General features: G+C 36.3%; 1 protein-coding gene across 3 annotated transcripts; it reads right to left on the bottom strand.

Moving 5' to 3' along the window:
* Window positions 1-446: 446 nt before the first annotated feature.
* Window positions 447-24119, bottom strand: LOC147512807 (ARM repeat superfamily protein). Of its 3 annotated transcripts, none has more exons than XM_086595812.1 (39): window positions 23900-24119; window positions 23606-23819; window positions 23434-23529; window positions 23239-23356; window positions 22980-23153; window positions 22364-22534; window positions 21507-21562; window positions 21307-21396; window positions 21080-21228; window positions 20885-20967; window positions 20663-20791; window positions 20378-20452; window positions 18319-18487; window positions 16264-16403; window positions 16036-16143; window positions 15652-15832; window positions 14836-14936; window positions 14538-14690; window positions 14264-14402; window positions 12961-13112; window positions 12701-12782; window positions 12408-12585; window positions 11413-11488; window positions 11061-11234; window positions 10917-10985; window positions 10689-10793; window positions 9954-10043; window positions 8588-8799; window positions 8269-8476; window positions 7414-7596; window positions 7152-7247; window positions 6985-7052; window positions 6592-6913; window positions 6141-6356; window positions 5027-5710; window positions 4498-4907; window positions 3488-3749; window positions 2585-2755; window positions 447-1073 (listed from the first exon to the last, which is right to left on the bottom strand). In XM_086595812.1, the coding sequence occupies exons 1-39, from the start codon at window positions 24057-24059 to the stop codon at window positions 843-845; spliced, it is 6495 nt and encodes a 2164-aa protein (XP_086451938.1). In that variant the 5' UTR covers window positions 24060-24119; the 3' UTR covers window positions 447-842. The 3 variants fall into 3 exon arrangements, with proteins under 3 accessions (XP_086451938.1, XP_086451939.1, XP_086451940.1); XM_086595813.1 differs by having other exon boundaries at window positions 14538-14687; XM_086595814.1 differs by lacking the exon at window positions 23900-24119 and having other exon boundaries at window positions 23601-23725.

Here is a 24119-nt window from a genome sequence, read left to right as displayed (position 1 = left end):
AAGCCCAGAAGATAAGAACAGCGTAGAACGACGGCTTCCAGGCTTTAGTAGCTAAGAGAAAATGTGTTACATTCCGGTTGGATAGTTCAACGGAATCACAGCTCAAAGGCTTAGAAGGCTAAAAAGCCCATGTGTTCGAAAGTGGTAAGATGGTATGGCGGTGGAAGGCTAGCTTGTTAAAGCTTCTATGTAACGGTGGCTAAAGCCAGGCTTAACAGCTTGGGCACGCTCCTTTAAAGGGGTTTAGATAGAAATCAATCTGGTCACAGTTGCATGAGCTAATTCCCTGTAATGCTAAATGCATATTATGTGTATTAAGTTTATGACTTTAAGTATGACCGACCCTGTCCGATTTCGATATAAAACCGGGTTCTAAAATCCATCGCATCAAAATCTACCATGAACCAATGGTAGACTGCTCACTTTGCTGAACTTACATACAGAACTTTGAGAAATTGAAATTGAAATTGAAATTTCAACTGGAAGAATATTCAGATAGCCAATGTCGTTCCCAAGATAAGCTTAGAGCCCAGCACAGGAATAATACAAGCATATAAAAAAAACCCTTGTTATCAGTTATTGCATATTTGGCAACTGTTACATTCGGTATACCATTCATTCAGGGACAATTTCTTCTTTTATGCATTTCTCTTCCCAAAATTTGACCACAACACGATCCGTGATCTGGCTAAAATATACAAAGTAGGGTTAAAATATACATATCGAAATTATTTCCCTTCATATTCTACAATCTCTTACGGAGTTACATTTCTGTTTTAGGTTTTCAGTCAACAACATCTCCATTTGCAGCAAGATCTTTCCAATATCCATGATAATGATCATCATAGGTACTGGCGGAGGCTTTCGCCACTCATGATCTCCATCTCCTTGAGAATTTCTTGTGCCAGAGTTTTAACAGGCAGATCAACATCCTCAAGTAATTCCCCAAGGAAGGGGATAGTCTCAGGCAGGAATACCAAATACTCCTCTTTTAGATGCTCCAAAAAGTATTTCACAACTCTCAGGCCTAAAATCCGAGACCGTATCTTCTCACTTCGAGTTTGCATCAACACCTAGCATCAAAACCAACATGAAATCACAATAGAAAACAATAACTGGAAAGTCGAATGCATCCTAATGAACCATCAGATCATTGATAGAACAATCATGTCTCATCAGATTAGAATTTTCTGTCCCCGTCCAAGATGTGTCAGACAGAGTAGGAAAGTCCTAGATTGGTAACACCTGCCACTCCTGTCGCACTTGACCTGGATTCTTTTTGCGGCTGATTGACATTAGTTCAACAGTATCTACCAGAGATAAGCGGCAGTGTTGGTCAAATTCTCATAATCGTTGTGCTCCTATTCCCTCTTTTCCTAGTCTAGTCATATATGGGGAACTAAAGTCCCCACCAAAATTTCTTTCTTTGCTTGGACAGTCTCCTTAGAGCGTATTCTTACCATTGATAATCTTCGGAAGCGTAAAAAAATAATTGTTAACTACAGTCAATTGTGTAGGAAAGATGATGAATCTGTAAATCATGTTTTGTTAGGGTGTTCTTTTTCTTGGAACATTTGGTCTTCTTTCCATTTAGAGTCTTATTTTTATTGGGCAAGTCATGGGCTAGTGGTGGATTTGTTGAAGGGTTGGGGTCATGGTCCTTTTACCTCATCAGGCAATCGTCTTTGGAGCTTGTTACCATTTGCTATTCTATAAGGTATTTGGATTGAGCGAAATCGTCGACACTTTGAAGGCGTTTCCGCATCTAAACAAGAACTTATCATATGTATTAAGGCTTTATTATTTCAGTAGTCTAAGATTATTAAAGAGTTTAGGAGTATCCCTTTTGAGTATTTTGTGGTGAGGTGGGATAGGCTTTTGTATTTAGAAGTAGAATAATTTGTAGTTCTTGGGTTAGTCTCCAGTGACTATGTTTTTAGTTTTATTTTATTTCTTTGTAATAGTAGGCTCTCTAGGCCTATTTTATTTTCTTTTCACTTTTAATGAGATTTCAATTTTACCGAGCAAAAAAAAAAGATAAAAGGCAGTGTTGGCAAACAAATAACAGGACCAGAAGTGGGTGTAGTACATAAAATGTCATCAATCAGGGGTAAGTATTTGAAGTTGGAATACAGAATATTTCTCGACGCAGCAAAGCTGGATAGAGAGAATGCGACCTTGTGACTTTATGATACCACAACAAAAGGTCTCTTTTTCTTGATAAAATCCTTAATAAATAAGAAATTACTTAAGCCCCCTAATCTTAAACAAATCCCACACACACCTTTTGAGAAATATACTCTATTCAGGATCCAAGAAAATTAAATAAGTTTAGGAACAAGATTTAGTCAATAACTCATTACTTTTAGATTTATCCAACAATTAAGCATGTGCTTGGTCTTGCTACAAAATAGGGAACCATTTCATCAAGTTAGATACTTTAAAGTCCACCAAGGATAGATTTTAGAAAGATACATTCAGCAAATAATATGATCATATTGCAGTTGGCAATAGGCATGGTGAAAATGGCAAATGCCAATGGTAGTCAGAAATAACGCAGTGATAGAGAAAGATATTTATTCACCTCGTGGTTCAAAGGCTTCCACAGAAGATCGGAGCCTGCAGTGACAGCCATCTGACCAAGGCACGTAACCAACAAGTCATCAACTACATTCACAGATGGTACGTTGGGTAACTCGTTTACAGAATTTGGTGGTTCTGCAACCAGCTGTGAGACAATGGGCTTCAGCAGCACCTGGGAGATGCAAGTAGGAATGAATAAAAAAGAAAACAGAAATTGAAGATTAAAGAACAAAGAAGTAAGAGTCAATGTCAGGATATAGAAAAATCTCATAAGTTTAGAACTTGTCATAAAGCACAAACCAAAGACGGTCACGGTTATGATTATAACTCCCACTCAAATTATATCAAATGAATATAGCATAATTATGCTCACGAATGGAAAAATCAGGAAAAAAAAATAACAAATTGAGATAATATGCACACATATTGAATAGCTTTACTCTGTTAATCTCTATATAAATTTCAAATTGCCATTAATCAAATCCATTTCTTTGGTTGTGAAATTGTGATGAAATAGGTTGGTTTTAAAAGATCTCAACCATATTCTAACAATTCACACATTCCAATGCCTGTGAATGAAAAACACTTCCGGCCCAAGGCACACAAGTAGTCAACAACTCAACATGAGGGAGGTAGGAAGGTATGTACATATGGTAACAGCCTCTAACAGGGTATGGCAATCCCATCGTGCCTGTAGGAAGAAGACACTGTGTGGCATAGATCACAGGGAAACCACAGTCCACATTTGTTTGCATCAGGTGAATAAGAACACCAGTGTAATAGGAAAGGAAACATAAAAAGCTTAATGATCTAGAATGCACTAGCGAAAACATAATTGAAATCCCTCCTATAAACTTCCTAAATCTTAAGTGTCTAGAAACGTTGTCGTATTGAGTTCACTAACCTGAAAAGTTGGTGAATCCAGAAACTTTTGGCTTCCGCTGTCGTAAACAAAGCATTTTTGCAGAGAAGATATTATCAATGCTCTCAGATGCCACTGTTTAGGAGACAGGGCATTCTCGCTTTCTTTTCTGCTATCATTTGCTCCCTCGATTTTGGCCTTCTTTCTCTTTTGGGCCCCACCAGCAGATTGTGTGCTTTGGCCTTCCGTAAGATATCGTTTACAACTCTCTAATAAATACTTGAAGTAGGGAATAAAGAAGGATCTGCAATGAAAACGCCTGTATTCATTACTTTGACTAAAAGGTAATACCTCAAATCCATACTAAAATTAGAAAGTCAAGTAACTTGGAAGTCATTCTCAAGTTTCACTAACCATGGGAAATGACCTTTAGAAGTTAGAACTATTACACCTGAGTAATAGAGTTAGACCATTATACGTGAGAGATAAGGTAACCAATGACCCAAATCACCTTACAAATTGAAGGAAATGCATGCTCTACAACTCCATTCCTTGCATTAAGCATGAATATGGTGAGAAACCATGAGAACATTACAATGTAGGTCTTCTAGTACCCCTAACATATTAACATAGTAAGCTCCGACATAGATCTATGAGTAACTAGCATAAAATAACACTAGACATCACAACATCATGTAAGGCTTCATTCATCCCCCTTGACAGAGATTAGAGTGCCCATTTTGAAGTGATGCACACATACTACAAGAAAGAAATAATCAGCTTCACTTGATTAAACAATATTACAAGCAACTCCCTAAGCTGAATTTTTCTCTCCTTAGCTTCCGATATCTTCACTCTTCCCAATCACCTTTCCCTTGCAAAACATGGGATAGTGGTACACTTTGAGCTCAGTTTTGGTTAAGAACAGGAGTTCACAACACAAAACTCAACCCAAAAACTAATGGTTAACGAGAATTTGGACAAGACTTCAACTGACAGGAGAAATCAATGCAAGGTGGAACAAATAGAATAAACATAAAATATTTGCTCACCGTTGGTGATCGACTAGCTCCGTAACTAAACTGAAGAAAGAAATAATTCTATCTAAACTCCTGTTGTCCATATATCCATTTCCTTCTCCATCAGACTCCGCCCACTCAAGACTTCGAATGAAAAGAGGCTCAAACATGGTACCAGTTAATTTTAATGACAGAACAACCAATGCATGTATAACACTTTTTTCTACAAGATGGACATTTCTAATGGATCCAGGGAGTGTACGACGGAGATCAAGCGCAAGCAAGCATTGACTGAATATCTTTTCATAGTTGCATACAATTTTTGATCTCTTCATTCTACCAATTAAACTTGCTAGCATCTCAAAATATATCGATACACTTGATTCGTCAAACTCGACAGCTTCAGGATACACTTTCAGCAGAGGATCAAGAATATGGTCAACCTGAGACATTGCAAATTGGACATGAACAGTGTAAGTAGTAATTTCCACATGAAATAAGCTTAAGAAACAAAAATCATAAAGGATTCTGTTTCAAGGATCTGTTAGAGAAAGAGCCTTACTTTAATCTTCTCAATCATTAGTCTTCTCACTAAATCCACTTTTGCTTGAACCTTTAGATCTGATCCTGAAACATATTCCGGATGCAGAACCAGAAACTCTGAGATTTCTTTAAGAAAGGGAGTTAAAAATCTCTTGAGCTTCTTTACTAAAGCCTCCAGAAAAATAAGAATAGAAAACGGAAAAGACTCCTTTAAACTCAAAGATCCAGATATGGTTCCACCATGACTACGTTTTAGCTCTTTAGCCAAACGTAGATCATCACGAGCTTTGCTTAACACATTTTCCATTACTTTGGGAAGTTCACGATATGCCGTTCCAATATCAAGCACAATTATCAAAGCACCAGCGGCACGAACGCAACTGCAAGACACAGCCAAATTTTGTGAACCAATTTGCCTTGTTACTGATTTCAGGCACGATTCAAAGACTGCACTCTTAGAGGGAAATCTATTAGCTAAAACTTCCAGTGCAGCAACTGCTGCCAGCTTTACTGAAGTATCGCGATCATCAGATTCTTCAATTATTTGAATTATTTTCAAGCACAACTTGACAAAGGATTCTTCAGAATTTTCATCCAAATGAAGCCAAGAACGGGTTGACTTTTGAGTCTTATTTCTTTTCTCCATATGCTTGGGTTTGATCATAGCATTATTATTCACACTTTCACAAAGGAACCCAAGAGCCTGCTCAAGAAAAATCATAAATGACTGGTTAATGTCTTAATGATGGGGAAAAAAGTGTGTTTGAAAGCATATTCTCGACACTATCAAATTAATTACCCAAAGAACACATTTTTAGAACATTATGTGCATGTCATCTACAGCGAACCCAGTGCCAACATTTGAATCTACTAATGATAACCATTTTACCATTTACCTCCTTAAAGGATCACCCTAAAAAGGACACAATTACACAGGCAGCTCAGTTCATCTAACTAAGTAGACTATTTTCCTAAATAGTAGCTGATTCACAACCTTTCACAAAAAAAATTGTCCCAAGAAACAGATCTTTAGAAGGATGCACCAGTACAACATGAATAGATTGAGCAACAGTTAATGTGATTCTGTGAATAGTTTAAGTTGCACTGAATAGAAATCCTGAATAACTCTTCACCTTCTTTGTCAAACTTCCATTTGCATGCCCCAGCAACAGAATTGTGCCTTCAAAGAACGATGACGGGAGCATTCTCTTGGTAATTGTCTTCAAGATGGAGTGGATGCAAGTCTTAAGTTCTTTTTGGACAACAAGGGGAACACTTAGTAGCTTGCTACTGACATGAACAAGTTGGAAGTGCGAGACAACCTGCTCCATCAGTACCCCAAGTGACTTCTGCAAAATTTAAACAGACAATATAAATTAGGCTGAAAACCAAGTGACACTTGAAAAAACGTAAAACTTCTCTAGTAGCCCAGCATTCTGATGTGAGAAAGAAGTGGTAATAAGCACTTTAGGGGAATATACAGCTAGATATCAACGGTTAGCTAAGAGAGTTGCATCATACCCTATTTAGATATCAGAAAGCTCTACAAAAGTAATAACGTGCAAAGTTTAGAGCAAAAAAAACCTGAATTTCATCCGAATCTTCCCGTGACTCAAGTTTGAAAATTAATTCGGTGTCTTGCAACTTATGCAGTACAAATTGCATAGCAAGCAGTAACTCTGAACCTTGATTTTGAGATTGATCACAAATTTGCACTCGTTTCAGGAGTGTAACCAGAGAAGGAAGCCATATCATGCAAGAATACTGGTCGCATACTTGCATGGTGAACTTATACTCCCACTCACTATGTATAGTTTCATCAGAAGCAGAATTACTTCTCCTCGCCACCACCGATTGAATAAGTAGAACAAGCACTGAAGCCAAGCTGGTTCTCTCTCCAAGCGTCCTGTAAGTTCATCATGTCAGCTTAAGTTAAGAATTAAGCAAGTATGAAACAGCATATCCCACTAGCAATACCTCAATAAGTATACTATAATTGTCAGTCTTCTATGCTCAGCAACTTCAGGTAACACATCTACAAAAATCTGTTATTACATATCAAGAATCAGCAGAAATTCGGGAATCAAAACCTACGAAACCCAAATGAACGGTCCTTATCAAAACAATTAAGCATTAGCAAGTACCTGAAGCAGGTTATCTATGTTGTTTGCTTTGGATAGCCAACACGGTACTATTGTGGATATCAGATCTTCGAACACTCGTTGTGAATGACCGTCAGTCTGAAGAATTAGTTCTCATTTAGTTTCCAGAGAAGTGGAAGGAACAGTGACATATCGAAAACATATCAGAAAAAGAGTCCAGCTAATTGTCAACTAAGCATAAAACACCTTGTACCAACAGGTACAAGAAACAGGCATACAAAAGTTAAACTGAAACAATTCAGACCTGTTTAGCAGCCGATTCCCCAATGACACTAAAGATACCGATAATATGGTCTAAGACTTTGTCTGGGTTGATTTTTGCAATAGAAGATAACAAAGAGAATATATGATTGCGAGTTGCTGCATCCTTGGTAGCATGTGCGCATTCAAGTAATACTTTTATATCATAGTTCTCAAGAATGTCATCCTGAAAAAAGAAAAAAAACATTATCATCTATTGAGATAAAGAGAATTTATATACAAATAATGGAAACTTAAACCAAGAAACTTATTATAGTTGTTGTTGCTTTCAGGAGTTTCAGCGTGTATATCTGGTGGAGAGTTAACCATACTCTCACTCATTCTAGCTGCTCTTGGGAGGTGTGGTGTAAGTTTGTCTATCAGTCTGGTGTTTTAGGACCTCCTACTTAGCGAAGGATTTATTAGCAACTTCAGTCCAGTGAGTTCATAAGTTGAGGCTAGCAGATCGTGTAACACTATCCCATTTTCTTTCACGTGATGCCTCTGGTTACGAAGAAACAGGAGACATATTTGGTAGCAAATCGCTGTCTTTGGAGGAGGTCATCATTTCAGTCAAAGGGTTGGGAGGATGGAAAATACACTATTCAGGAACTTTGTCTTTAGATGGGACACCCTAATGGGCAGTGTCATGTGGCCAGAATTTTCACTGGATTAACTATATTTCTTATTTTCTTCCTTCTTTTTTCCAGTCTCCATCTTGGACATCACAACCACTTCTTAGTGGGATTAACAAAACTTGACTCTATTTTACTGATCCAAAACAAACAACAACAAAAGGAAAAGAAACTTATTCTAACTCTATCCAAAATAATACTTGAAACTCAAACAAAGAACAGACCTTTAGAATGTCAGAAAACAGAGAAGCAGTGATATCCTCAAGTACTGATAATACTGTCTGTTGGATGGAACAGATTGTACTTATATTAGTTTCATAAACGCCGGATGAGGCTCCCAACCACTTCTTATCTTGCTCAACAAGCCCAAGAAGCCACTCATTCTTAAAAACTTTACTGAGAAGCTTGAATAGGGGCCCTGTAAGAGCAGTCCTGCAATTCACAGACCAATATGTTTCCATTGACACATTTCCAGACCACAAATCACATTCATGCAATAATTGAATAACTCTAGCTAATTCAAAAATGGTCGCAGAGACAAACCTATTCTCTATATCTTTCTTCAATAGCAACACATCGAGGAGAGAACCAAGAAAAGATATTCGGCTCCCCCATTTGTAAAACAAATTTTGATAATTGTTAGCACTTGGTTTTTTCGTGGATCGTTTTTTCTTTTTTCCGCTTGATAGATCAACTAAATCATCCTCTTCCACAATAATCAAGTCAAGAAGTCTTATCACAGTTGAAAAAGTAACCTGCAAAATTTAAGCGCATAAATGTTTAGTGTCACAACTCACAATACTGTCCCATAACTACGTAATAGGAAACCCATCTCTTTAATAATCATATTTTCTAATTTTACAAAAAAAATCCATGCGACTTCAGAGCAGTGAAGAAAGTATGCAAGCAACCACAACTTAAAGTTTGACTAAGCATTCATATACATACCGTTACTAGAAACAGATCAGTTCAACATCCAGATCTGTAGTAAGAAGTACAAACTTCTTCTTTCCCACCCATTCACCAGCCAAATTTGACTGGATGTCAACTTGTGTAGACATCTTCATACAAGTCAACGGCATGAGAATTCACCACTAATTATTTTGCATTTCTATAATCAAACTACTAAAGAAACAAGGAATTCGGATTGCAGACAGCAAAATACATTAATTTATTGTTTGATGGATTTTTGGGTTTCTGATGGAAACCACCATAAAATCAGGGGCATCTAAGTGAAGGCACACAAACAGCTCGAAACTTGTTCGTTCACATACAACTAGCTTTCCTTTTTATGTTTTATTGGATATGTAATTATTTATATATTAACATAATCAAAGGGATACATAATTACATCAACACCTGAATTATTAGCCAGAAGCTAATTCTTCAAGACAAACACGCCACCCAACATCACTATTACAACCCTAAAGCTAAGAAAGAAGAACCAAAAACACACAAAAGAACCCCCAACTGACTAATAAACTTTAATTGTAATGCATAACCTCCAGCTGCTTATGAAGGAAAATTCCTTCCAACATTTTATAGGACGTTAGGGATAATTCAATTGTACAAGCACTGTTCCTGCTTATTCCACAACTTTTTTATTGGTGAAATTCACTATGAATTAATAATATGATAACTATACATGCACTGTTCCTATGTTATATTCAACATGCTGGGGTATTTGAGCATGTGCTAGTCCTTGCTTCAAAGGGGTTACCTTCTGAGACTTCATGTGTAATTGGTAAACACAGTACCATAGCTGTAATAATCGGGAAGAAGGGTATCTCTCGTAGTACCTGTAATCCATGTTACGGGGCCTACTTCTTGTAATATTACGACAGTGATCCATTGATGAATTTAATTTTATCGAGGGGGGGGGGGGGGTTGTGTTTCAGAGAGAGCTAACATTTATCCGCAGAACTGCATCTCTAGCTGCATTCTGTATAGCACCATTCTTATTTCTGAAAAGAAAAACAAGCTCTTCAAACATTTTATCCTGCATAACAACAGATAAAAGTGTCAAACACTAGCAAGAATGTATGGTTTGAAAATGTGATTATTTAACTATTTTTCATAAAATAATACAAGTCACTTGGGTAGATTGATATTAGGAGAGTTGCTTATTTTCCAGGGAAAAGACCCAATCAATGGAATAGCTGGACAAGTGCCTTTATATTAGAGTGGGACACCTCCATGAGTGAGTTGCTAATAAGTTGCATCCACATTTAATGTGTACGGTGTTCCCCTTCATCTAGGGTGAATGCTGACCCAAGTGACAAACCAGGAGCGCAGAAATGTGAACTGCCTCTAGAGACATGTGACTAGGTTCCTGGGTGGTAGCGACTGCATTTACCCAGGAACTGGACCAATCAAGCATTACAAGTTTCCCCTATAAGTAACTTGTGGCTGGATGGGACGGTCTTTTGTACTTGGACATGGGGTGATTCATTTATATTTTCTTAGGCACTTCTTCTTCTTTTCATGGTGTGCATACACATGTTGGCTCTCTGGGCCCACTTTGCCTTTTTCATGAAATTTCATCTTCACTGAGTAGGCGAGTAAAAAGAGTATTAACCATAACATAAAAACTAACTCTGAAATGAAAGAGAATCCAGATTATGGAAGAAATAAGAGAAGTGACCTGTATCTCAGTCTCCAAATGACGGTACATGGAAGAATTCAAGTTTTGCAAAACTGTGACACAAGGCTGTACTACAGCAGGATCTTCTGCGGAAAAACTTTCCATCTGGAAAGTGCAAATAGTTTAAAAGAGAAATTATAGATGACATTTGGAGATCATGGTCCAGTAGGAAAGAAATGATCGTCTACCACGTTTTCTAAAGGTGAAAAACAAGAACTAGATACATACTTGCAAAGCCTCTAGAAAAGGATCTACTGGACTATGGCCAATTGGTGAGGCACTTGGAGCAGCACAACTCTGCAACCAAAGAGTTCTTAGTAAGGAATCTAATCAAGAAAACAAAGATAATTCTCAAAAAAGTAAATCAAATACCTCCAGTAGAACGCATAAAATGTTAGTTTCAGTCGTTGACAATGGTAGAAAAGATTTATCAACCCCAAGATGGTAACTTCTGCGTCTTTCCAAGAGTTCAGCAAGCAAAGACATGACTCCTTCAACACGCAATATGGTGATTCCCTTTCCTCTGAGCAATGATAGAACCGCAAGCTGCAAAAGTGTATCAGTTCAGTATGAGCTTCATATGAGTCAACTTATTAGCAGTGTACAAAAAGAATCTAACTAAAAATGTTAAACAAATAGGACAAGTTGCATTTCTGCAGACAGCGTAAAACTAGAGCAGAAATAAAAATAATATTACAAAATATGCAAAGGAAAGGGTACAGACCTTCCCAAATGGAGAAAGTTTGAGTGCTGAGTTCAAAATAAAAAGGAAGATAGCTTCTTTTGTACGCTGCTCAAACCTAAAGTCACATAAAACAAGATCCATTAGTGCACGGTGATATACTTCAGTAGTGCCCTTTTCTTTTCTGTGAAGTATATATTTCACCTACTTATGTTAGTCAATATCACCTAACAGGGGTAATGTTCATACAAACAGTTCAATCCTAAGAGACACTCCACACCTTAACTTGGTATGAGATCACAAATGATCCCTAACTCGCATAACCACATATAAAGAAAAAGAGAATGCAGTTCAATGGGACAAACTGACAATTGGATAAACAAAATTCTTTTTGTAAGCGCTGGTGCTTGGTTCAATGCATCTTCAGGCCAAAATTTATCAGACTTCAATATCAATATTCAAAAAGAATATAACTAGAGCAACAAAAGAGATATGGAATTAGTATCCATCACTATTCAGCAGACTATCCAGACAAAAAAGAATATATTTTCTTCAGGACTAGGAAGTAGAGAAACTGTTCCCCAGAGACGGTTGTAATAACTGGGTATCAACTCTTATATGGGAGCCTTTTTCATAATATCTCCATTTGGGATGATAATACTAAGCCTCCACCTCCTACCTATTGTCTGTTCTTCAACCAGTGTATCAACTAGCCCACAGATCATGAGATAGAGAACGACAGACTAGGTACAACAGACACTAGGTACAAAGGTTTAACACTTGGGCAGCGAAGTCACTCATCACAGCTAGTGTGATGATAAAACTAGTTTCGAGTAATTAGACCATAACAACTAAGCAAGTTATAATACTAAGAGAGGAAGAATACATAAATATAAATGTGCAGATATGGTACTGATTTACTGAATACTAAGATCAGTAATGTCAACATTAAGCATGCTGTATATCAATATTTCTTATAATTAAAACTAACAGAGGTAAACGAGAATATTAGAAAGGAATTACTGCAAGAAAATGACCTCTGATCAGTATACTGAGGCACTAAAATGTTGTCGGAGGAAGAGGTAAGTAAAGTTGTCAAAAATGACTTAAGGAAACTACTGTCTGATAAAATCAGCCTCTTCTGTTGGACTAGCAATTCCAAAAACTCTCCAAGAAAAGGTAGCCAGCTACTATGTTGCAACACATTGTCGTTTCCTGTCATTTTACAATGTCAGAACATATGAGTATCCAGAGAAAATTTATATCAGCAGTTAAAGAAACAATTAAATATATAAATAAGAAGAAAAACACCCTTCATGGAGTAGATTACCATTTTTCCCAGCCGAAGTATTGACATGTTTCCAGAGGATGTGGAGTGCTTCAACACACTTCATTGCAGCAACCCGAGTTTCCTAAACATGAAGATGGATTAGTCATGCTACTCAAAATATACCAGACAGTAGCACAATAAAGCGCCCAATGTGTGTCCTAGAGTAGTGGGGAAAGAAAAGAATCATGCCAACAAAGGACAAAATTTACCTAATGCTGCTAACACAACTAACAACAAACTCTAAAGATAAAATAACTGACCTGGTTATCACTTGAAAGTGGAACTAATACTGAAGGAAACCCCAACAGGAGCTGCACATGGCTATTACTTATACTCTGTTCGGACGAAGCAGTCTGAGAACATATAGTAGCGAAAGAAAGCAGACTCTCAACTTGCACTGAAACAGAAAAACCTGCATGCAAGAAATTCATAAGGATTTGAACACGCAGCAACAGATATCTGATAGGCTTGTATTTTCTAGAAACAAACTTAATATAGAGTAATGAAGATGAGTAAAAGCTATATCCACAATCAAAAGGCATGGTACAATACCATGAAAAAATCTATAAAAGGCACATTAAACAATTGCCACAAACAACAAACTTAAAATATCGGTCACAACTTCAGTAAATGCACTATCAGAAAGAAACCGTATATGTACTGGAGGGAGGAATGCTAGCCAGCCCTTCATGTAACTAAAGGCTTCCAATTCTCTCACAAAAAGACAAAAAATGTTAACCTGACTACCAGACAACCATTCTAACACTTCTATCTAGAGTTTCATGTTTGGAAGTACAGTGTCTTAGAATAAAGGAAGAAATCAGGCAGCTACAAACATTCTTTACTCTTGGGAAAAGGAAACAAATATATAAGGAACATCAAGAAAGAAAAATCATTCCTTCTTCCCGTCTTTCGATTTCTCGTTTATCTCTTTCTATAGAAGCATCAAGCAAGATATACCTAAATTTCTAAATTTTTAATTGAAGAGGAGAAAATTACAGATTCTATGTTGCTGATTTGTCTTCTCTTTCATTAAAAATCAAAAAGAGCAAAAGAGTAAATTAGGATTTAAATTACACTTTGTGGTAGATGGTTTTGAATAGAACCATTGTTTCTCTCTCCGTTTTTCTTTTAATATGTTTAAACTTGAAGCAATTGAGTGGAATAGTTTGGAAAACGAATGAAAGGTTCAGAACTTCAGATATTGCCAATATAAAATAAAACAAATGCATAAATCATCGTCTCAAATTTAATTTTTTTTGGGTCTTCCTTCATTCCTTTTTAAATTATTCACTATTTAATTTTTTTTCTTTCCTCAATAACAGGTGTAATGAAAACACAAGTCAATTTGTTTGTCCTTCTGTTGATGGGCACCCCATTAAGAACCTAATGGGATTGCTAGCATTCCCATATGTGATGTCAGAAAAATTTCTGCTAGAAACAAGTGCTATACAACTTGAATTAATTAAAAGAGTCTGTAAGTTAAATTTTGCAGTTGAAGAACATTCAAAGATAAACATTCTCTATAAGGCATATAATTGTGTAGAAGCCAGCAGACCAGACCTTCTTCCGTGTAAAACTTAGCCAAAAACTGGACAGGAGAAGGGTTGCACTTCAGCACAAGTAAATGAATATGTTCCTTGAAAACATTCTTTGAACGCGACACCGCAAAGAGAACAAACAGTTCGTCAACAGCACCAACCTGCAAGAAGCTCACACAAAACTAGTGATTATGAGCACCACCAAAGCCGACAACGAAAACGTTTGAGACAAATATATAACACTCCCTTCAGAGGAATAAAAATATAAAAAATAATAACATATAACACCAACATACATAGGTATGCAGTGAAGGTGCAAGTGAAAACGCCTTGAGCATCCTCCAGAATATCCAAATCAGTAAATCTGTATTCAACGCCTTGAAATTAGGATTTAATAATTGGGCAAAGAATCTGCTGCAGCCCTCATCCAACTTTTCTAAGTCCAACTGCTAATTTGAATTACAGAATTACATCAGAATAAAAACAAACAAAAGAAGATGGAGATAAGAAAGTAACAAGCAGAAAGAAGCTTGCTTAGTGAAACCAAAGTCAGAAAACACAAAATAATAGTTCACTATGAAACCAATTTAATACCTCCTCCTCCAAAAAGATGGCTTCCAAGGAGTCAATATGGTTCCACTCCCGTTTCAGAAAAGGAAAGCAAGTTCGAAATAGTGCTAAGACATTTTCAGGCTCTGAGTACAAGATAGACATGTTAGCTAACAACAAATATTTGCATAAGGAAAATAAAACATCAAATATGAGTAAATATTAAGAGCGTAATTAATTCACAGTTAAACATAGTCAAAAAGATTCTCTCATCAAACTCAATATACAACAAATCAAAATCGCAAATCAAAATTTAAAATAGCATCTATAATTTCCATATTTAACTGTAAGTAGAGATTGATGTGATGAGGTTTAAAGAAAATCTCAAACAATGTTGTTTATTTTGCGATCAGTAAAGTGTGACAGGCAATGCTGCTTAGAGCTGAACTATGGAGCTTGTACAATCAATCAGCAAGTTTATAGGGAAAACATAGTAGATACATAGATTTGAATGATGGTAGGAACAGATATGAAATGTAATCCAAAAAGGATAGAAATAGTATGCACACAGACACCAGAGATGGGATTTAGGTGCAAGAAGTTTATAGAACTAATAATAATATAGAGTTGCAAGTCCATAATATTTCTGTTCCTTCAATTACCTTTGCATGCTAATTAAAATACTAACAGGTAGATACAACTAGAGAATCATTTCAAACCCAATTCAGAAGCCAGTGCAAAACAGTCCATGCATCAATCATGGAGTCAAAAGTTAGAAGTGTGAAACAACTTGGGAAGCAGCAGAAACTGTATCAAACCAGAGTTGAAAACATAATAGAGGACAGATATATTTAAATGTACCTTGCTCTTTGATGACAAAGGATTGCAGTATAACCAATAAGAGCAATGTTTTCGATAGCGGAATGTTATTGTAGCATTCAACCAACCAAGTCAAATGCTTTTCAGGGTTTGCTGAGAAAGCTTCAGCCAAAGCTTCCACAGTCTTCATATTAACAGTAACTGACAGACTAGGGTCCTGTTTCTGGATTATTTTAAGACAACAAAGGCAATAAGCATTTAGCTGACAAAATAAAAATATTCAGGGCAGCAGATCATCATACACCTATAGTGAGGGGGGATAGTTATAACATGTAGACAATCACGCATACATGAAATAACACAGCTAGAATGAACTTTAAGAAAATAATTAACTTAAAAATATCACATTGGACTAGGGATGTTTACCTTTTCTTTTATTGTGGAGAACAACTCATATGAACGATAAATATCAACATAAAATGGCCATTGTATTCCCTTAGCCAACTCCAAAGCCTTCAGATTTAATCTCCATATCTTCACTCAAGAATGGTATCACAGAAAATACGATAAACAGTTAATACTTAATACCATAAGAATTAACGGAAATGTACCCCACCTTACCAGTAAAGAATGAAATGCGGGAAAAAAAATAACCTTTGGAAAAGTCAGAAGTAATGGGAAAAGCATGGTGGCAACTCCCTCCGAGTATTCATGCTGATCTTGGAAGTTCAAAATTGCACAATCGAGGCATGAGATAGCAACATTGCAAACTTCGGATGGGACCGAAGATGGACCTAGAAAAAGAAACTCTCAATTAATTCACGGATAAGGTTTTGTTGGTGTTTACAATTGTCATATAATACAGTGCTCAGACTAACACCACTTTCTCATTTAGGACCACTTGAAGACATCAAAATTTCAGGTTCATCCCTAGTTCCCAACTCCAAATGCCATGTTTTTGTTTTTTTCTAAAACATAACCTGAATATAGATATAAACTCTTAAACTCGTACTTTCCTGTTAAAGATGGGAAGTGATAATGAGAACAGAATCCAACACTTTTCATTCAATGATGGCCACACTTTAGCAAACATAACTTAATTCCAAAATGGAAATTGATCATGAAAACTCGTATACGCGGTCAGGCTACCTTGACACCCTTAAATGACATCCTAAATTGACACCCATAACAAGAGGTCAACCTACATAATGGGTTAGTGGCTGATTTTTGGTCAATACGATCTCCCTATCATGGAAAGAATATCCACAAAAAAACCAGCTCATTTCAGTATGTATACCTTTGTCAAAAGTGCTTTGCGAAACTGAAAGATTCTGGACCGTTAGATAAATCATAAATGGCAAATTAAACACAACTTTTGACAAGGCTAGACCCAATGGATAGGGTTGATTGTTTGTGGAGGTGATATCATTGATAGCAATATCATACCCACCAAAAACAGTAACTAAATGGTTGTGCAAGTTCATTTTTTGGTATGGGAGTCAATTCAGGATGACATTTAGAGGTGTCAAGGTAGCCTGACGTATATAGGTGAGAGATAGAGACGCATTCAACCAAAAGGCACCTAGAAAGATCACCTAGAAAGAAACTCCAAGCATCCCGTTACACACTGCCCAACAATGGTCTTATTGGAGCACAAAGGCACCAAAAGGCATGTCTCTCCATTCCTCCCAAATCTTTGACTAAAGATAGATAATAACTCAGTCAAGATAAATGACAAACACTTCTTGTATTACCCCAACAGAAAGTTTGTCAATGCCAGCTCGTCCATTAGGCGAGTTAGGCGGCTTCCTAAGGCCTCATTATTACTAAACTAGCCTTACACTTTCACCAAATCCTATTTCAATTGTGTAATATTTTAGTCAAGCAAGGATATAAAAGTCATTCGATGTAACTAATTAACTAAATTCTTTCTCTTCTCGCACTAAATTTCAGAGAGCATTAATTATGATAAGTACACATTCCAAAAGTTCATTAAAGATTATCATTAATCTAGCGGTCACAAATGAGTCATGAACTTATTTCTTTATAAGTGTCCTCATTTAACCAACTTTCTTTCTTGAAAAAAAACTATAAAAAAATAAAAAAATAAGAGATGAATAAATAATTTTCAACGAATCAAGAGTCCAACAATCTGTCTTAGTCTTCTCTCCATATTCCCGTCTCACTTCCTCTTTATTTTCATCTCTCTAATTATTGATTGTCAGTTTCAAATTTAGAAGGTAAGGTTTCACAAAAAATTAAAAAAACAAAAATCTTTCATGGTTCTACTCTGGCATAACAAAATTTGGAGCTTTTCTTTCCAATTTACTGTATGTATAAAAGCTACAAAATGGGTTAGTTCAATAGAGAATATGGGTTTTTACTACACTTTTATTTTACTTTTAATAGCTTACACTAGATCTTATTTTCCTCCATTAAAGACCCCATATTTTGTCTTTGCCTAAGGCCTCACTTTACCTTGAGCCGGCCCTGAAGCTTGTTATACTCCAATAACACTCTATTCAGCTTACAATCAAAAATCATGCTTATTTCCTTCTTTGCATTATTCTCACCGCGATTAACTTAAAAAGACAAATGAAATTGACCAAGAATATAAAGCAGCTAGATAGCAAGCTCAAAAATCAATAGGTGGGTGTTTTTCTGAGTTATCTTGATAGATAAAAATGTTAATGGAAAAACTTTACTCACATATCATGACATTTTCCACACATCTGAGAAGTATATCTCTTAAGGCTCGAATAAGATTGGGAGTATCTATGATGCTGGACAGACCAGACAACGACAAAGCTGTTTGAACAACACTGAGATCCTCATCGCAAAAACGCCGCAATATCGCTTCCTGAACATTTACAAGCACCTGGACCACAACAGAAAGAAAAGAAAACTTGAAAGATGGACATGCAGAGTATGGAACCCTCACTTATAACAGAAAGAATAGAAAGTATGATATACTACAACAAAAACTGAAAGGGTTGTCATTAAAAGTTATATTTCATTCCACCAAATAAGCATTATTATAATCTTAGTTGTATTTCATTCAACCACATAAGTAGTGTTACAATCTTACAAATTAACTAGTACTACGCAAGATACTAAGACTAATTGCATTTATCCCTCAGCTCATACAAACAAATTACATAACAATATCCTCCTACCTACACATAAAATCTTGAAACCGAAAGTCCTTTAACAATGAGGAAAGACCAAAAATAAACTACTTCCTTCACTTCCTCCAAGATTTTACGTGTAGCCTTCTCCATGTTTTCAGAAGTCCTCTGGTTACATTCATTCCATAGCACCCACACTACTGCCTTAGTGATCTGCTATCCACTTGGCTCTAGCAGAATCGGGCTCCATCATTATGTCTCCAACTAGGGCCTCCCTAATATTATGCGGCCTCATCCACGGTTTCTTGAATGTTAGAGAAAAAATTCCCAAACAAACTTAGCCACCGTACAACACACTAGAGGATGATACACATCGTCCTCCACCCGACAAAGTGGCACATTCATTGTTGAGCTCCATTCCCTATTTCATTGAGTTTATTAATAGTTGGATACGCCTAAGATAGGCCATCCAAGTGAAGAACGCCACTATAAACGTAACAGAGCACATCCAAATCCTTTGGTATGGAAAAGTTACCATTACTTCACTGGTCTCTAACTTCTCGTGTTTTACTCTTTGTTAGTACCCCAGAATATGAATGCACCAAATAAGTGTTGGCCATGTTCCATTTCCACACTCCTGCACATGCACCACCCCATCTTGGTAAATATATGCCAAAAAATCAGCAGATTAACCTCCCAATCATTCACATTTTTTGCACCGCGGCAATTCCATTTTCCCCAACTCATAACATCCGCCACTTTTGCATCTTGTGGGTTGCTAGGTCATATTTAGTAGAGAATTGATCCCTAAGTGGTCTCTCCGTTATCCATACATCATGCAAGATATCAGCTCCTCTGCCGATTGAACTCTTACACCTTTCCTAAATTGTTCTCATCCACTAGTTATGCCTCTCAACAAAGTAATATCATTTACCTACAATTACTGTGGAATTTTCAGTTGTGGACACCATTGAATTTTTGGTTTCCACATACTCAGTACTCTCCCCCTCTCCATATTTACATTTACCTACAATTACCTTCCTCCAAATTTATTCATTCTCCTCCCCACACCTCTACAACCATTTTGACATAATTGCTTCAGTCAAGGTTTCTAATTATTTGCATTCAAAACTTCCTTCCTCCTTGGTTAGACAAAGTCTCTCCCATCTCACCCAATGTATTTTCGTTTTCTTCTCACTACTAACCCACACAAATCTTCTAAACACCTTCTCAAGTTGGTTAAATACACCTTTTGGGTATAGAAAATGAGAAAGGAACCAATTAGAAATTCGGCTTACGGTCAAATTGAGCAAGTTATTCTCCCTCCTTTAGATACAGCTAACTGGGGATGAGGTAAAGGTTTTTAAAGTAAAACACAAGGAAATAAATAACCAAACAGTAATGGAATGGCAGGTAGACAGAAAAATGAAATTACTCCAAAAAGATATGCAAAACAAATATACAACTAAATATTAAAAGTTGCACAGTAATTATATTTTATTTTTATCAAAACTACTAACACTATAACATTTGTTGTTGTTAACATTATTATTATTATTATTATTATTATTATTATTATTACCAGTGTACCGTTATTAGTGTTGTTGTTGTTATTATTATTAAAAGAACAACATAGCTACCTCCGAATTAGTATTCTGATGCATCAGAAAACCAGAAGCAGCCAAACTGGACAGCGTAGCACGACGTATCTCAGCCTGTACCAAAATATGATTCCATCAGACAACTTAAAAACAGCAGCTACATGAAATGGCAATACAAGGCATTCACTTCTGTTGAGATATGTATGTTATAGTATGTTATTATCAATATATTCAAGTTCTCTACTAATTCATTCTCCAAAAGAAAACGTATTTATAGAAGTACCAAACTCTACTTCTCAGAAAAGGAAATGCAAAAGACAATACCTTCGGATGCTCCAAAGAAAACCAAATCATCGAATCAGACAGGTCAGGTGAGACATTCAAACTTCCACCTAATACTATGCCCAAATGCTCAAACATAGGATTCTCTTTGCTGGATTTCACTTTTGGATCCTGCAAACGCATTACAATAAACATAACATTAGATATTTAAAATAAATCATGTGAAAAAAATGAATACAACTAAAGCCCAGACAACATACGGACCTCAAGGAATTTAAGAACAGCTTCCTGCAATTCCGATGGATAAATCTTACCAATAATAATCAATATTTTTTTTGCCCAGCCACCTGAAGGATTATGTCAAACTCATGGTTAAGTGTCGTTAGGAAAAAAAAGTAATTTCATAATTATGTGCATAACTATGGAAGTACAAGCTTCGGGACAAGAGCCCTGAGCTACCTGATTCGCATACTTGGGAACTATCCATTTTCTTTGATAACATCAAGCAACAAGTAAGCACCTTAACAACAATACTACTGATAAAATCCTTGATAGGAAAAGTCTCAATAGCAGATAACAAGGCGAGGTGGTAGAAATCTTCAGAGGAACTGCAAAGAGTAATAATCAATCTCTCAGCATTCATGAAGTAGAGATTTTATCAGGAAAGGATTGAAGTCAAAGCAAACCTGTAAAGTGCCAATGATCCAAAATAAACAGAGAGAAATTTCTTAATATTGAACTCCTTTGAAATTCCGAGAACAACTCCTGAAAAATCCCTGCAGAAAGAAAAGGAACAGAAATTAAGGAAAATTAAAAACATGCAGAAGTGCAATCAAGAAATGTTAAATTATTCTGTTAAATTTGTGTTAAGGACATTAACAGATACCTGATTTCTAGGAGAATTTCCAAAGCTTTCTTGGGTAATAATTCAACTGATTGTGACTATCAAAAGGAAGAAAAAAGAAAAGGTAAATGACGTACCGGAGAACAAGAGAAAGACAGACAAAGATGCAAAAACAAGATTTTATAAGCATTGCGGCAAAATACATCTGCTAAAAAGTAAGATGAAAATCATGTTTACCAAGACAATGTAAAAACTGAATATGAGAAGTAACTTGAAAAGTTTTATGCCTTTCTATCTGCTAAAAAGCAAATACGTCATGTATATTCATACTCATCTTTCTTTCTTTTTCTAAGTATTTTAATGATGAAAGGGGCATACAAATGCGAGAGAGAATCTCAATAACAGGGTGCAACTACTTATACACTGGAGGATCAGACACCTCCCAAGTCCTAATGCCCATTCTACAGAACACCTATAATACAATTACGCCCCTATGGCGACCCGAACAAGCTTCCGACTATCTACATTCCGAAAGTTAAGACAAGCGATCCCAATTTTCTACAAGCCCCGTTGTGTGCTTGATCCCGCAAATTATACTAAGACTTGAGAACCTTTGCTTCTACCCTTCAATAAAATATTGAATAGTATACAGTAAGAAAACAACAACACACAACTTCTCACAATCAAAATCAAAATCTCTTCCTGTGGGCAGTATAATACTATAATGTATGCAAATTAGGATGTTGTGACCAAGTTAGTCCAAGTAAACATTAAAATAGTGATCAGAGGCTACTTCTTCCAGCCCAACATTATTGTTGCAAAAACCAATATGTTTATCAAGTTGATGCCAAGACCAGCCCTAAGAGAAAATATGGGAAGTACAGTAATGATACCAGTACCTGAACAAGACTGACAACAGCCATGAGCAAGATACGAACCCATGGCAAGTCAGCTGATTCTTTTGCATCTTGCCGAGCCACCCGAGCAATGGATTCAATCAATTGCTTAACAACCTTATGGGACAATGCCACTCGGTTTGATAGTACACTGATCATCATCAAAGAACTTGCCTGTACAAAGTATTGTCACTACAAAATTAGCAAGTACGAATCATTTGTAAATTTTAGCATACCAACATTGAAGCCAAAATTTACAAACAAATAATAAATTAAAATGACACAAGTGCCTATCAAACCTTTGTTATATTTTTTTCACTTTTTTTTCCTTTTTAGATTGGCTTCAAAAAAAAAATGAGGTGACAAATATATATTCTATCACGGACTCACAGTGCTCAAGTATTCCTACAAAGGTATATACTGACTACTAATTTTGAAAACCATTCAAGTTGTCAAATTGAGTAGGGCAATTATGGAGCATACCACTCTTCTAATGAAATGGATGCATTAAAGCTTCTTCCTAAAGAAGTGTTGTTATGAACTATCAGCCTAATCATAACTCTAACTTAGAGTCACAATGCACGTTGAGGTAAATGCACCAATAGCATAAGAATACCACCTTGTGGTCTCGACCTCCTTTTGATGTAGGCTCAAATCCAGAAAACACAAAAGGCAAGATTCTTCTCACAGTGTCACTATCAATGACTGGAAAGGCACCCAAAACTTCTACAACAACAGCTGTGAAAAAGCTAATCACTGGCACTGATGGCTGGTATCTTTTCGTTGGTGAAGCCTGTAACAAAACTTAACTACTAAATTCACCTAAAAACACAAAACTAAAACAAACAGAAGCACAAATAAAACAATTAAAAACTCACATATCTGTTTAAGGTTTCTAAAACACCCATATCACGAATGCATTGTTGTACAATAACTTTTCTCGGTGGAGGTGCACCAGAAACTTTAACACCTTCAAGAAATCCCCACTTACTATTTCTGCAACAAAAAAACAAAAAAAATCCAAATTCACAACTGTATAATCAATTTCCAAAAAAACAAACAATGTATCTCACCCCAAGTTAAGTAGTTGCACAATCCGAACAAACGCATGTGTATCGTGATAAGGCAAAGCACATAGAACCAGTTCATCAACATTATAAACATGAACCCTGCAAAAAAAAAAAACTCCACTTCAAACTTTCCACACCCAACCTTCATTCATAATCTAAATGAATAATACCTTACTTGTAACGGCGTATAAGATACTCGACAGTATTGAGAGCGGAATGCAATTGGAGATGCCCAGAAAGTAATCTCAAATACGAACTAATCGAGTCGTTAATTTTATTATTCTCTTCAACACCCAGTAACTCTCTATCTGTATCTCTACTTCTACTACTAAACAAACTGTTTTTATAACTCCCAAAACTGTTGTCAATTTGAACCAGTGCTTCTAAACCTGCAAAACTCAAAATTACTAAATTACCCTTCAAAAAAAAAAGGAGTGAGGAGGTCTTTTGTGTCATTTATTATTGTTACCTGTGAGAGAGAGAGTGAGAATGGTATCGAGGTCGATATCAGCAGCTTCTTTTGGGTCGAAGATTATTGAAGGTTTAGTGAATGGTCTTTTAGTTTGTTCGGGCTCTATTTGCATGAACGGTTTTAGTCTTTGTAACTGTGAAGCTATTGATGTCGCCATTTTTTTATAAAGTGTTAAACCCTTGAAACACAAAGTGAATTGGAGGAGAAGGCTAAAAGT

This window comes from Coptis chinensis, chromosome 3 (assembly GCF_015680905.1).
Source record: "Coptis chinensis isolate HL-2020 chromosome 3, ASM1568090v1, whole genome shotgun sequence".
Lineage (NCBI taxonomy): Eukaryota > Viridiplantae > Streptophyta > Magnoliopsida > Ranunculales > Ranunculaceae > Coptis > Coptis chinensis.
This window is presented reverse-complemented; position numbering and strand designations above follow the sequence as displayed.